This window comes from Xenopus laevis, chromosome 1S (genome assembly GCF_017654675.1).
Source record: "Xenopus laevis strain J_2021 chromosome 1S, Xenopus_laevis_v10.1, whole genome shotgun sequence".
Classification (NCBI taxonomy): Eukaryota; Metazoa; Chordata; class Amphibia; order Anura; family Pipidae; genus Xenopus; species Xenopus laevis.
In genome coordinates, this window is record NC_054372.1 from 164,161,459 (window position 1) to 164,177,152 (window position 15,694).

At 37.5% G+C, this 15,694-nt stretch overlaps 1 protein-coding gene across 3 annotated transcripts; it reads right to left on the reverse strand.

The window, feature by feature from the left end:
• Nucleotides 1-2,242: 2,242 nt before the first annotated feature.
• On the reverse strand, nt 2,243-11,169 carry fam174a.S (family with sequence similarity 174 member A S homeolog). Of its 3 annotated transcripts, none has more exons than XR_005965091.1 (3): nt 11,078-11,169; nt 4,879-5,010; nt 2,243-2,646 (listed from the first exon to the last, which is right to left on the reverse strand). XR_005965091.1 is itself a non-coding variant. In XM_018238160.2 (3 exons), exons 1-3 carry the CDS (start codon nt 10,936-10,938, stop codon nt 2,643-2,645), a joined length of 432 nt encoding a protein of 143 aa, XP_018093649.1. In that variant the 5' UTR covers nt 10,939-11,071; the 3' UTR covers nt 2,243-2,642. The 3 variants fall into 3 exon arrangements, 2 of the variants coding, with proteins under 2 accessions (XP_018093649.1, XP_018093640.1); XM_018238160.2 differs by lacking the exon at nt 11,078-11,169 and adding an exon at nt 10,643-11,071; XM_018238151.2 differs by lacking the exon at nt 2,243-2,646 and adding an exon at nt 3,651-4,263 and having other exon boundaries at nt 10,643-11,095.
• Nucleotides 11,170-15,694: the final 4,525 nt, after the last annotated feature.

A 15,694-nucleotide genomic window follows, 5' to 3' on the forward strand; every position in this document is an offset into this window, starting at 1 on the left:
TTTGACCTTCTGAGTATTTGGACTTTTTTTACCCTCCCCCCAGGACTTTGTTATTCGTGTGCATTATTCATTTTTTACACATTACTGCCTTAAACCAGTTAGTGCCCCTTTCCTATTGTTTACAACATTTGTAAGCTAAACAGCTAAGCAGAATCTCATGTGTGAGAGCACTTGAAATCAACTTACAAAATAAGTGTCCACAAATGATTTGCTGCCGGACCTGGTTTCCACATTGGCCTACATCTGAGGGATGATCAGGAGGATCTTCAGCTTGCTCATCACTTTCAATAACTTCAGGTAATTGTAGATCCCCCAATAGGTGATTCTCCACTGCAATATTACCAAGGCATCAGCTTATCAATTTTATGGTGATAATTTTGTAACTAAAAAAACCCTGTTTTGCAAAATACATGCTTTAGCTTAGATCCTAAATTCATTTGTGAAACAGGGGCCCAGGGAATGTGTGTTGATCAATTTTTATCTTTTTTTGTATACAAATGTATTGATATTGCGTATTTTTATTTAGGCACTGCCATTCATATTGCAGTGTCATTCAAATCAATGCATGGTTGCTTGGTAATTTGGGCCATAGCAATCAGATTGCATTAATTGCAAACCGGAAAACTGCTGAATAAAAAGCTAAAATCACACAACTCACCACAAAAAATGAAAACCAATTGCAAATTGTCTCGGAATATCACTCTCTACATACATACTAAAAGTTAAATCAAAGGTGAATATCCCCTTTATTACCTAGTTATATCTAAATTACACAGATTTTGTATCTGTGATTGCAGCCTGCAAGTTGGATGTAGTTGCTTGGGTCAATATATAATGGAACGGATTTAAAAATCTGATGTTTGTAAAGTACATGGACGATTTGCCATGTGACACTACACACCTGTCTAAAAAAATCTTTTCTCCTAATTCAGTTCCAGTTTTCCCCCATAGACTTCAAAAGAGTTTTGTGTGGTAAACAGTGAGATAAGTTTTTCTCATTGAACTTCATCTGGAAAATTTGGAACTGAATTACAGTAGAAGATAAACTTTTCTCACCAAAATTGAATCTGGACCTTTATGTGATCAGATTTATATTAAACCAGGGGATCAGATTTTGCTGCATCCCACAAAATAGTTTGCTGTTCCATGACAAGATTTTGTGGGTCAGAAAGTCTGCTCAAAATTGACCATGTAGTTTAGCACTTAACCAAACCACATTTGCAATCACATTTTTATTATTTCCACAAATCTCGAAAAATGTTTTTTTCCTATATTTTGTAAAAGCACTAAAAAGCCAATATATTAAGAGGCAGATTTACGAAGGTTGGATTGGTAAATTCGAATCTTCAAATTTTCAAAACTCACAGATTTGAATTTAAAACAATCAAGTTGAAATTAGAATTTTACCTTGAGATTTCACACCACTACCCTAGAAACAATTCTAATTCGATACTTCGCCACCTAAAACCTGCTGCGTTTATGTAGAAGTCGATGGCTGAGGTCCATTGAACCATTTGAAGATTGATTCAAGTTTTTTTCGGAGGAAAACTCAAATTCAAGTTCTAATTCGATTTGGAGTTTTGGGTCGTTCCTATTCGATCGAATGTTAGACATTCGAGTTTTTTCATAAATAACCTCCCATTCGACTTGTAAGTACATTCAAATTTGTTACAGTTACAAAAATTTAAATAACTTCAAAATTTGACCTTTGATAAATAACCCCCTAAGTGTAAAAACCACAAAACCTCTAACACAAAAATCCACCAAATAAAAGTTGTTGAGGTCATATAGAAGTCAATGGGAGCTTTGCTGATCTTATTGGACTGTTTTTATCAATTCAGACTTTGAGGTTTAGATGTATGAATTTAATAAATTTAGACTTTTACAGTTAAAAAATTTGTTGCACTTTTTTCCATTCAGATCTTTTAATAAATTGCATGACAATCAATGGTTTTAGAGAAAGTGAGTTTTGTTTAGACCATTAAAATTATTAAATGAAAAAACTTCCACGGGGGTGATTTATCAAAATCACTGCATAAAAATTCACCCACTTTCTATTAATTCCTATGGGATTTATGGAGAGTTCTCCATTCCATAAATATGAGTATTTCTGCTATAAGTTTGATAAATCAGCCCATAAGGATAATGAGCTGAACTAATCACGCTGATGCTAAAGTTTAATAAAAGAATATAATAAAATAAATAGGCTGAAGAATCTGTGATTAAATAAGCAGATAGGAAATTATATATTGTAATATTTTATTGCAGTATATACAGACATTCATGCATATTTTACAGTGCGCATTTCTAACGTGTTTATATTTGATAAGTAGGGGTGAAAACAGAGCATATTTTGAAATTGATAAATCTCTAAAATATTTCTTTTAAAATAGTGGTAGAAAAATTACAACAACATATATACAAAAAGAATCCTTAAAAATTATGTCACAGTAAGTTACAGTATTTAAAAAAACAAAATATCTTAAATACGATCTTGTTTTGGAGTTACACTTTCAGGATATTGCTACAAAATTTAATTTTGCTGCAAGAGATTAGATTGCATAAGCTTGATGCAACATATTGATAACGTAGATCTTCATCCAGTTTTTAATTTTTCAAAACGGAGACATCAAATCCACAGTTTACCTGTAATTTAAAAATCACAGGAGCATTATATAATATTATCATACATAAAAAAACAGTATATCCTCTAACAATCTGCACCAGTTTGCTCACAGAAATCTTTCACTTCTTTCTACACTAGCTTTAGAACAGTAATGCAGCAGGGTTGAAAGGTGCCACCTGGTGCAGAATCTTTTCTTGCAAGTGGTTGTAGATTTAGAGCATGCATAGTTAATCCATGTCCTGATCAGCTTCAAATGTGCATGCTCAGTGTCATCACTTGCGAGAGAAGAACTGGTGGTAAAAAAATGCTTTTTGTGTTTCTAGTTCCTGCAGCAAAGGCTGATAATGCATAACGTATTAGTGCTTCAAATGACAACACCCCTATCCTGCACAGATTTGTGTGTATATGGCTCCCAACTGTTGACCTTGGCTCAATTAGGGCATGCAGTGAATTGGGGAAACCAAGGCATATTTACATGTAATAGTACAAAGTAACCATATAATTCAGTATAATCTTTAAAGGAGAATTCAACCCTAAAGTTAAAAACCCCTACCCCCCCTACCGTACATAGACCCCCTCCCTCCTCCCCCCAGCCTAAGTGTTACACCGGGCAAATGCCCCCAACGTTTACTTACCCCTCGGTGCACATTCAGGCATCGGAGTTCACGGCAGCCATCTTCTTATCGTCCGAAATCTATGAGACCGGCATGGCGGCGCATGCGCAGTTGGAGCAATTTTCTGTTCCGTGGACAACTGCGCATGCGCCAAAACTCACAAATACTCATTCCGAAAAATTCCGAAGTGACTGAAGATGACGCCCGTAAACTCTGATGCCTGAATCTGCACCGAGGGGTAAATAAAATGTTAGGGCCATTTGCCCGGGGTAATACTTAGGCTGGGAGGGGGGGTAGGGTTTTTTTTTTTAATTTTAGAGTTGAAAAAGACATTAAAGGAACAGTAACATCAAAAAAATTCAAGTTTATAAAGTAATGAAAATATCATGTACTGTTAACCTGCGATAGTAATACTGGTGTGTTTGCTTCAGAAACACTACAATAGTTCATATAAACAAGTTGCTGTGTAGTAATGGCGGGAATTGAAAAGGGTCTATATGGCACGGGTTAAAAAGTGAATAACCAATAACATTATTATGCTCCCCAAAAGGTATTTGCGGTCTACTGTGTAACCGGAGCCTTTTCTCCTTTGAATGGCTGCCCCCATTGCTACAAAGCATCTTATTTATATAAACTATACAGTACAATCTGTTTGGGGTGGGGACCTTTTCCACCTTAAAGGGGAACGCCGGCTTCCAAACCAAAATTGGAAGTGGCCCATATAACAAAGAATCCCCTAAAATACAGTTACCTGTTTCTTCAAAAAGTATGAATAAATGCCATATTCTGTACATAAATCCAGCTGTTTAACAGTTTTTCTCTTTCTGCATCATTTGAAATCCTGGCAGGGACGGAGGGACTAAACACTGATGTTACACATTGTAACAACTTCTCCACAGCTTGCAGACAACATGCAGGAACTACATGACCCACAATGCATTGCACTGTGATGTTCCTTTCCTTATTGAAATCACATGTGCAGGGAATTGTGGGGTTTGGAGGATGCAGGCTAAGGACAGCTGGCTGTTGATAAAAAGTAACAATAGTCAGCAAAGTAGTCAGACAGATCAGCAGGAGAACAGGGGGCTAGGATTAGGGAACTTTCAGAAACCATTAAAATCATGAAAAGTCTGCATATTTTTTAATTGATGTACATTGCAAAGTTGCTTGAAATTATGTTTACTTTTCAAAAAGTTTAAGTTACGTTTATGTGGAGTTCCCCTTTAAGCACCCTACAAACTAAAATGGTGTTCAATAATTTTTTTAGTGCTACTAAGACGTCAAACAGTTTTACAATCTATTAAAAATTATCCAGCCAACCTACCTTGTTACACTTCAATGATCAAAAATAAATAAATAATTAGCTTTAATTTATTTTGGCAGAATTCATACACCTTCAATTCATTCTAGATTTGCCAAAAATTCATCATAGCTTCTATTAATAAAGTTCACAATCCGTTGGTGTGGGTTTCTGTATTTTCAATAAAAATATCCCACGCCAATTCCGTTTAGATTTTAAGTTAGTGCAGGCTGCTTAACATAAAAGTGCTTGATTAGTTCAGCTAGTTCAGGATGAAAAATACCAAGGCAATAAAATTAATTTAATTTATATGACCATTTGCCACCAGTACAACTCACCTACGAGGTTGATTGGAATCAAATAAAGTGTCGTCATCATCATCATCTTGCTCCAATGGAGTTAATTCCATGTTTCCTAGGTTTGTATCTAAAACACCATATTTCCTTGTTTTCTTATTTTTTATTCTAGTTCTGAAAAGTAAAGAAAAATTCCAAAGAAAAATTAACTTCACATATATCACAGTATTATTTTCAGGAGGGAATACCAGTGGAACAAATTACTAATGTCCCAACATCAATAGTGTAGGGTCTTGTCCAGCCAATAATGACTTAAATGGCATTAACTTTTTTGCAAAATATACATGAAAATGATAGTAACTCATAATGTATACATCATTGTACTAGTACACAATTATCAATATACATTATTTGAGCAGTATTCAGGGGATTTACTTCTAATGCTGTTATATATACCATTGACTCTACTTAAAGGGGAACTAACACAAAAATAAAAATTTAATATAAGCATATTGATACAAGAACTTTCTAAATACAGTACAATCAATTAAAAATTCTGTAGCGTTTCTGAAATAATCAAGTTTATTCCTCTCTCAGCATCTGTTTCTCTTCATTCTGTCTTCATTCAGGAGTGGGGTGTCAGATAATCATTGAAAGTTAGATCCAATATATCTTATGGGGGTTCCTTTTGCCTAGAAGATGTATTAGAACTCACTCTATTAAAATCACCAGACATCATGTCTCTCTACATGCAGAATTTGTGCATAAGGCAGTTAATTTGTTTGTACTGGAATCAGTTATTTGAGTGAGCTCTAATTCATCTGCTAGGAAATAAGATATATTGGATCTAACTGTCAATGACTATCAGACACCGAACTCCTGCATGAAGACAGAATTAAGAGAAACCGCTGAGAGAGGGAAAGTGAACATAAACTTGATTATTTCAGAAACGATGCAGAAATTTTGTTTTTATTTATTTCAGTATGATGAAGCTTGTATTAAATTTTCATTTTCATGGCAGTTCCCCTTTAATATAGAACATTGTTGTCTGTGAAAAATCTGTGCTACTCGCGGGTGACAAATCTCCTGGAAATACTTTAGCGCTGGTGTCATTGTGAGAGCAGATGCAAATGCTTGGTAAAAGAGCGTACCAAAGGTATTCAGGGATTGGAAGAGGACCCCCCTTTAACCTTCACAAATACTAGAAGCAGCCATTTATATATCATATATGTGTTCGTAACATAAAAATTATATTCGTAACATAAAAACAGCAGGCCAACTACTGTTCTTTTTAATACAGGTAAGGGACCCGTTATCCAGAATTTAATGTATTTATGTAATTTGGATCTCCATACCATAAGTCTATTAAAAAAAATCACTCTGCAAGTACAAGGACAAAGCACTGTTTTATTATTTTTTAAAAATAGGAATTATTTGCTTAAAATTGAGTATATGAAAGATGGCCTTCCTGTAATTCTGAATTTCTGGACAACAGATTCCATACCTGTTCTGCATTTTGCCAGTGTTTTTTAGATTGCAAGTCTGGGCCTACCTGACTCCAATGGCTTTCTGCCAGAAAATACAGAGAATAATCTCAAATAGCTAAACAAACACAAAAAGTACTTGTGTCACGTACGGGTGATGGCACACGGGGAGTAGTGTCTTCACTACTGTGGGTGACAAATGGAAAAAGACCTCCCATTGAATAACATTATGATCCCTGCACGTAAAATGTAGTTGTATGCTTCTCATTTACTGTCATACAATTTGTACCTGTGTTTAGAGTTACCTGGCATATCTTCATTGCAAACTTGCATTTTTATGTTTAAAGGGATACTGTCATGGGAAACATGTTTTTTTTATTGTCACATGACTTGGGGCAAGCTGGGAAATTGACAAAATGTCTAGCCCCATGTCAGATTTCAAAATTGAATATTAAAAAATCTGTTTGTTCTTTTGAGAAATGGATTCCAGTGCAGAATTTTGCTGGAGCAGCACTATTAACTGATTCATTTTGAAAAATTTTTTTTCCCATGACAGTATCCCTTTAAAAATCAACTGATAGTTTAAAGGGGACCTGAAATTATTCCAAATCCAATTTAATTACATTAGTCAAGCAAAATGAACTTTAATAACACTATATAAATTATATGAATCTTGTTTACTTCGGCCTGGGAATTCATAATTATAGCAAGCAGGCAGGAGCCATTTTGTGGACACTGTTATTAAGGCAAGTCTTGCATCATCTCAGAATCTTGTTTGTGCATCAGAATGGGGGACCTGATGTCCATCCCCATGCACTGGCTACACAATTAAATGGGGTAATGTTGGAAGTGCAATGATATCTAGTAATGTGCTGAATAGAAAGTGAAAGTAATTGCCTGCCCCACCTCTATGCCTAAGGCATAGAGGAGGGGCATGCAATACTTGATTGACATCTAAGATTTTTAAATGAGTTTACAACAGCTATGAATGCTAAGAATTTGAATTTGATGTTTAATTTGAAAAGGACTTTTATTATACAGCTTTTTATGTCTGGGTGACAGATACACTTTAAACCATTCTGGCTATGATGTGGTACTAAAAAAGCATTACTTGCCATGAGTTATGCCTTTTTATACATCTACTTAATAAAAGAATGTTGTTTTTAAACACCTATTCTGGAGAAGCCTCAAATTGCCAACACTGGTCTCCTAGCTAGCAAACACACAAAATCTGTAGTACATTAACAGGATTTTAGAAAATAATACAGGTATGGGATCCAAAACAACTATCCGAATTACGGAAAGTTAGTCTCCCATAGACTCCATTATAATAAAATAATCAAAAAGTTTAACAATGACTACCTTTTTCTATGTAATAATAAAATAGTAGCTTGTACTTGATCCCAACTAAGATATAATTAATCCTTGTTGGAGGCAAAACCAGGCTATTGGGGTTATTTAATGTTTATATGATTTTCTAGTAGGCAGTAGGTATGCAGTTCCAAAAAGATCGTTATCCGGAAAACCCCAGGTCCTGAGCATTCTGGATAACAGGTCCCATACATGTATACCCTATAAGAAAGGTTTTAACTCAATACATCTCTTCTCTATAAAAGCTCAGGATATTGGGGCCAGCCTTTGGCTGTTGGGGGCATGCTGGCAATTTCAGTGATGTTAACATTGTATACACGAGTTTGTGAATCACACACTGAAGGCAGAATAACTACAATTACATTTTTATTGTGCATCCACATGACATATTTCGGGAACACCAAGGTCCGTTCTCAAGTGTTACACTTGAAAAAGGGACCTTGGTGCCCAAAACATGTCGTGTGGACGCACAACAAAAATGTAATTGCAGTTATTCTGCCTTCAGTGTGTGATTCCCAAACTCTTATATACAATGTTAATACAGGTAGGAGGCCAGGGACTGAGCCCCCAGGGAATCACTACTATGGACTCCCAAAGAGTACGGCTAATGTGTGTAAGTTAATTATTTTCAGGAAAATTTCAGGTATGTAGGTTATTAGTGGTTTGGCAGCTGGTGGCTGTTGAAGATGTTAGTAGGGTTGCCACCTTTTATAAAAAAATGTAACGGCTGATGGGGGGCGGGGCCTCAAAAGGGCTGTCGTGATGTCAAAAGGGTCGGGGCCAGGGACGCTAGAAGAGGCAAAAGAAAAGGTAAGTTGCAGGGGATTGGGGGCTACATTGCCAGTAAATTTGTAATACAGGCCCCGGCCTTGGCAGGTATTTTACCGGCTAGGCCGGTAAAATACCGGCCAGGTGGTAACCCCCTGGCATGGCAAAGCTTTTCGAAGGGTTAATAAAGGATAAGATACTGGACTTCATAGCAAATCATAATACTATGAGTTTGTGCCAGCATGGTTTTATGCGTAATAGATCTTGCCAGACTAACTTAATTTCTTTTTACGAGAATGTAAGTAGAGACCTCGATTCTGGGATGGCAGTGGATGTGATTTACTTAGACTTTGCTAAAGCATTTGATACAGGGCCACACAAAAGGTTACTGGTTAAATTAAGGAATGTTGGCCTGGAACATAGTATTTGTACCTGGATAGAGAACTGGCTAAAAGATAGACTACAAAGAGTGGTGGTAAATGGAACATTTTCTAATTGGACCAGTGTTGTTAGTGGAGTACCGCAGGGCTCTGTACTAGGTCCCTTGCTTTTCAACTTGTTTATTAATGACCTGGAGGTGGGCATTGAAAGTACTGTTTCTATTTTTGCAGATGATACTAAATTGTGCAGAACTATAGGTTCCATGCAGGATGCTGCCACTTTGCAAAGTGATCTGTCTAAACTGGAAAACTGGGCAGCAAACTGGAAAATGAGGTTCAACGTTGATAAATGCAAGGTTATGCACTTTGGCAAAAATAATATAAATGCAAGTTATACACTAAATGGCAATGTGTTGGGAGTTTCCTTAAATGAAAAGGATCTAAGGGTCTTTGTAGATAACACGTTGTCTAATTCTGGGCAGTGTCATTCTGTGGCTACTAAAGTAAATAAAGTTCTGTCTTGCATAATAAAGGGCATTAACTCAAGGGATGAAAACATAATTATGCCTCTTTATAGGTCCCTGGTGAGGCCTCATCTGGAGTATACAGTTCAGTTTTGGACTCCAGTCCTTAAGAGGGATATAAATGAGCTGGAGAGAGTGCAGAGACTAAGTGCAACTAAATTGGTTAGAGGGACGGAAGACTTAAATTATGAGGGGAGACTGTCAAGGTTGGGGTTGTTTTCTCTGGAAAAAAGGCGCTTGCGAGGGGACATGATTACACTTTACAAGTACATTAGAGGACATTATAGACAAATGGCAGGGGACCTTTTTACCCATAAAGTGGATCACCGTACCAGAGGCCACCCCTTTAGACTAGAAGAAAAGAACTTTCATTTGAAGCAACGTAGAGGGTTCTTCACAGTCAGGACAATGAGGTTGTGGAATGCACTGCCGGGTGATGTTGTGATGGCTGATTCAGTTAATACCTTTAAGAATGGCTTGGATGATTTTTTGGACAGACATAATATCAAAGGCTATTGTGATACTAAACTCTATAGTTAGTATAGGTATGGGTATATATAATGTATGTGAAAGTATGGAGGGGTGTGTGTATGGATGCTGGGTTTTCATTTGGAGGGGTTGAACTTGATGGACTTTGTCTTTTTTCAACCCAATGTAACTATGTAACTATGTAACTATGGCAGGAGTTGCAGAGATGTGGGCAGTTGTTAGTGGTATGTAGGGTTGCCACCTGGCCGGTATTTTACTGACCTGGCCAGTAAAAATGATGCTTGAGCCCAATGTTATTATTAGGGAAAAAGATAAACATATAGGAAGGCCGGTATTTTTTTCCAGAAAAGGTGGCAACCCCAGTGGTATGATGGCAGCTGCAGTTCAATACTAGTTTGGGGTTACAGGCTGGACATACACTACAAACATCAAACAATTCTTAAAATAAAAAAGTTATTAGCAGATGTATGCAACTGGCTCCCCAAATAGAAAAAGAGAGTCATGTGGTGATACTGGGGGGGGGGCCTAAATCCAACCCGTGCATTTTAGACATTTTCCCCCACATGTAATAAAAGGCACTAAGTTTGCCCAGGAGCAGTAACCAGTAGCAACCAATAAGATGTTTGCTTTTAAACATGTGACCAGGAAATTCTACCTGCTGATTGGTTGCTATAGGTTACTGCCCCTGGGCAAACTTAGTGCCTTTAATTACATAAATTTATTTCTTGCTTAAAACGAAGACCTTAGAGCGCAGCTGGTTTGCGCCATAACTAGCAGTGACGTCACTCACCGAACTGCCCTTATGACAAAGTAAATAACGACGGCAGCGCTAAACAGCACAAGCACGACAAGGGCCCTCTGTGTCCGGGGCGTGTTGGGAGATGTAGCAGAAGGTACAGTAGCCAAGGGCCCCCCATCGACAGTGCTCGAGTTGCTCCCCTTCTTAGAAGCTAGACCAGTGGGGATGGCAGGGGATGGGGTCGGAGCATCAACAGAACAACCCCCGTCACTTATAAAACTTGAGGCGAGTAACGCTAACAGCATTCCTCCAACCGAGCATAACGACACGTAGCCGTCAACTCCCATGTTCCCGACTGCACCACGTGCCCTTCCCCAGTTAGGGGAAGGCTGGCACAACAACAGATTACACCAGTCCTGCCCAAATCCTACGTTCAGATAGCTCTCACTTCCGTATCAAACAGCCTTGTTGCCAAGCAGCACCTACTTCCGTTATGGACTCGTCCTACCATACGTCACAACCGCATAGCGCTGCAGGCACGTGATTTGTAGTCTGGTCGTGCTGTGTTTGCTGCTCTCCCTCACATTTTCTTTGTTATGCTTTGGAGGCGTTTAACTCGCCCCACGGCTAGTAATAGCGCTTCTTTATGACGCCCTAACATTATTTCTGTCATGTAAATTTAAATGTGGTCCTGGCTTTTAAGCTGCCCGTGAGTGAAAGATTTCTAGCACTTGTTCTGGTACTGCCAGTTCAATTGAAAATTGAGAGACACAAAAATATTCAACGGGCTGCCCCAATTACAGTGTCATTTAAGTGAAGTTATTAAACGCGTCCTTGAATTTTCCTATAATTTAGTAACCGTATTTATGTTAAGTAAGAAGTGATGGGCGACTCGGACCCGTTTCGCTTTTTTTTGTTGCGCAATCATTGTTTTCACCCATTGAAGTCTATGGGCTTTATTTTTGAGGTAAAACTCAGTGAAATATTTCTCTCATCACTAGTAAGAATTATTTGGAACCAGTGGCCTTGCTTCTGTGTTGGGGTTACTGTTCCTAAAGGGGTTTACGGATAGGGTTGCCACCTTTTCCAGAAAAAATACCGGCCTTCCTATATATTTATAATTTTTCCCTATTAATAACATTGGGATCAACCATCATTTTTAACGGCCAATAGGGTTGCCACCTTTTCTGGAAAAAAAATTCCGGCCTTCCTATATATTTGTCTTTTTTCCCTATTAATAACATTCATAAATGATCAAAACAGCACAAGTCAAATAATATCTGCCAGAAGCCGATACAGTAAGACCGATTAATAATTAGAATATGCAGACTGCACTGGGTCCTGTGTTGTCTTGTAATCGAATGTGGACTTTATAGTTTTTGTATTGTTTAATACAAACTTTCTCCAACTCTGCCGAACCAGTGGCTTCAGCAAAATAATCCTCCAAATACAATCCCAGTTTATCTGTTTAAATCTGGCTCCATGATCTTTGTCCCTGCAGCTGGAGTAAGAAACAGTTAAGGGGATGTAAAGGCAAAAATCAAATCCAATACAAATCTCTACACAGTCGCCGACTGCTCTACAGGGAAACATACAAAGCTGCTTGAGTTCTGCATGACTGGGAAGCAAGGCTGGGGCTCCCCCTGCTGTTCATAAGTATGATTGTTTGCCTGCAGAGCAGTTAGGGACCGTCTGACAGTTCTTATCCACAGCAGTAAATGAAGGGAGCATTTCACTGCATACAGTCAGGTTTCTTATAAAAACAGTGCACATTTTTTAATTAAAGTATATTGGAGATGGGTTTCTTTTTCATTAAAGAAAGTGAAAATGGGATTTTATATTTTTGCCTTTACATGCCCTTTAACTTAAAAGGACCTTGATGACAGTTTGCAGCACCATAGCATTTAGATAGGATCAGATGGATGTCAGACCACTAGCCTTCCTAAAGGCTTGATTTTAAACTTAATTTTTGCCAATCGGTTTATCAACGTTGCATACACTGAATTGGTAGATATCAAGGGTTAATCTGCTCTGAATATCTTTCTTCCAATATAATAGTCTGTTAACATTTGTTTTTTTATGATCCTCTAATAGTCAGTTCATTCCTAAACATTTTTTTTCTAATACTGATCATTTTTAAAAATGAATGGAACAACTTTTATTCTGATTAAAAAACACACAATGGAATATTATGTCGCCGTTTGTTCTTAATTAAGCGATTATGTTGTGGTTTATTCTTAAACAAGCAAGAAAAGTCACATGAGTTTTGTTGCAGTTTATTTTTGATGCTCACTTTTTTCTCTACCTCTAGGATTAGTAATGGCATCTACATGTTGATCCTCCGTTGCTCTGAAAGACTGAAAACTACTATAACAATATGTACCCAGGATACCTTTGTATTTCTTAATGAGGGTAATGTAAAACAATGGGTTTGTTCCTTGACAGTCAAACTTGGTACAAGGGTGAATAAGGCTAGACTACTACTGTATGTATTAGCATGAATTGCGGCAGTAGAATACACTCCTCTTGGGTGATCATTTTTGACACAAGGTTCTGGAGGAGGAGTTTTCTGATACATACAGTACATCTGGATATAGGTAGTGACAGTGATGACAATTAGGGGGTTATTTCCTAAAATCCAAACATTTTTCATTATTTTATTAAAATCACTTTGACCAAACTCTCATCCACCTTTTTACCTTATTAATCAATAAATTAACTCAAAAACGTGATGAGGGAAAAGACTTGATAAAATTGTGAAAAAAATCCAAATTGTAATTTTTTTTAATTTGACACCCGAAAACCTTGATTTTTTCTATTATCTTATGAAACCCAGTGGAGAGCAGGATATCTTCCAATTGTAAATGGACATCTGCCAAATTTTAATTTGTCTTGGTGGTTTTTTTTTTAAATGTATACTAACAATTTTTTTTTGATGTTACTGGTCCTTTAATATAGTGATAGTTTTTTTCCACTTGTATAGTAGTTTTAGCCTCCATTGTATTATGTACAATATGTTGGATTAATTATCCCATTACCTGACTACTGCTTTAAATATGGGATATTGAAAGTTACATATTGAATTGGAGTCTCCCTCTCTATGTAACCTATGGGCAATATGACAGTGTTGCTGGGTGACAGGTTTATTGCATGGATCCAAAACTGATGTAATTTATTCACTGAATTAAGGTGGCCATACACGGGCCGATAAAAGCTGCCGACAGACCAAGTCGGCAGCTTATTGGCCCATGTATGGGGCCCCCCGACGGGCTTCCCCGATCGAGATCTGGCCGAAAGTTGGCCAGATCTCGATCGGATGGGACAAACAATCCCGTCGGATCGCGGCCGCATCTGTTCGTTGATGCGGTCCTGCGAACCGCCCGCCGCTCCCAATCGTTAGGATACGATCGTTGGGCTCAAGGCCCCACGATCGTATCAGCCCGATATTGCCCACCTCAAGGTGGGCATATCGGAGAGAGATCCGCTTGTTTGGCGACATTGCCAAACGAGCGGATATCTCCGTATGGCCACCTTTAGTCATGAAATAGGCAATTGTTATTGGTTTAATACAGTAGTTCCTTTGGCATTTTCATTTTAAGGCTCATTGTGTAGGAAGTAATTGGCTGCAATAAGAAGCCTCCTACTCATGGTGTTACTTTAGAAATGTATAGAATCACTGGGCCACATGAATACTGTTTGTTTCTAAATGCATTACTTTTGTTGAAACAACTCTATCCTTTATTGATGCTGTACGGGCAAGTATTCCATATTATAGCTCCGTAGGGTATTATTTGCCTGCAAATTTTTTTGTCCCAAAGAAGATAAGAAGATTGGTGTCTCCTCTTATCTTAATTACCCTTAAATGAAATCAATCACAATACTTTAATTGATGGATTATTCAGTTATTTTACTGCAAAGAACTCTTTGGTAGTAGTAGTAAAATGTATTCATCTCAAATGCTCTTTTGGAAACTGCTTTTCATTAATATAATTTGAAAGTAAAATGCACATACTTTAATATATCTCATCTGATACAGGCAGGCGGCTGCTCAACTGATATTGTAAGATGATTTATTAATATCCTGTGTCTGTGCAAGAGTTCCACTTGCCTTTCATGAAGATAATTTAGGCACAGAGATTACTTAGCTTTTATACTTAATTCACATCTTTATGGATTTCTATTCATATGAACAACTATATTTTTGGGGCATAAATATACATGGGAAACATTCTGTAGAATAATTTTATTTTTGTTTTTTTAATAAAATATCAGACCTGTCAATACAAATGTGAGCAAAAACAGTCCATAATATATAAACCACCACCGTTTACATTAACCCTTTCACTGTTAAAAATAACAAAAATGCTAGTACTTTAAGTATTTTATTTCTTTGCCGATTTCTTCACAGTCTCTCAACTGCAAAAAGTATTTCCAAAAAGTAAAGTATAAAGGGATCAGTGCCTGTGGCAACAGAAATCAGAAACCAATATAGTGTAAAATGTTCAAACAATATGGGATGCCACCCAGTGTTTCAAATCGGTTATTACAGAAGTGCTCCCCTTTTTTTCAAATTACATATCCCCTTTCTCTATTACAACTTTAGCTAGAAAGAAGAGAGTTTTCCAATCGGTGCAATAATTATTTTCGTGTTTAAACCCAGGGACACCTCCACCGGTTGGCTGAATTGCCTACTTACAAACCACTAGTGTGGTGTATGGCATGTAGTGAATCCTCGTAACAATCCCTCTCAGGCCTCACACTTTCTGCAGGCTCCAAGACAGAGATAAAATCCATAAAAAAACAATTGCACTCACATTTTTCCCCCTGGGGGTAATCGCATAGAGTCCAGTTTTAGTTGCCGCAAGGTTCCAGAGAATAGTAGTCTTGCAGGCTTTTTTCAGACCTCCTTGTGGTAATTCCTGCGGACCCGTGCACTGTCCCCTTCACCTAACGCGTTTCGCTGATCTTATCAGCTTCTTCAGATGCATAGTTGGCAAAGTGCGTATTTCCCTTTTAAAATCCTTTGCGATCAATCATCATGGCAACCGTTCCTGTTTCTGGCTTATGCATTCCAGCCAGCCAAGTTTTTAAATACAATGGTAA

Excerpts from the sequence above, each read along its gene's own strand:
- fam174a.S (XM_018238151.2), bottom strand. The coding sequence starts at position 10,938 with ATGGGAGTTGACGGCTACGTGTCGTTATGCTCGGTTGGAGGAATGCTG. Across the intron at positions 5,011-10,642 it reads TTTGTCATAAGGGCAGTTCG|AACTAGAATAAAAAATAAGA; the intron begins GTGAGTGACGTC and ends TTTACTTTTCAG. Across the intron at positions 4,264-4,878 it reads GATTCCAATCAACCTCGTAG|CCAGCTGTCCTTAGCCTGCA; the intron begins GTGAGTTGTACT and ends TTTTATCAACAG.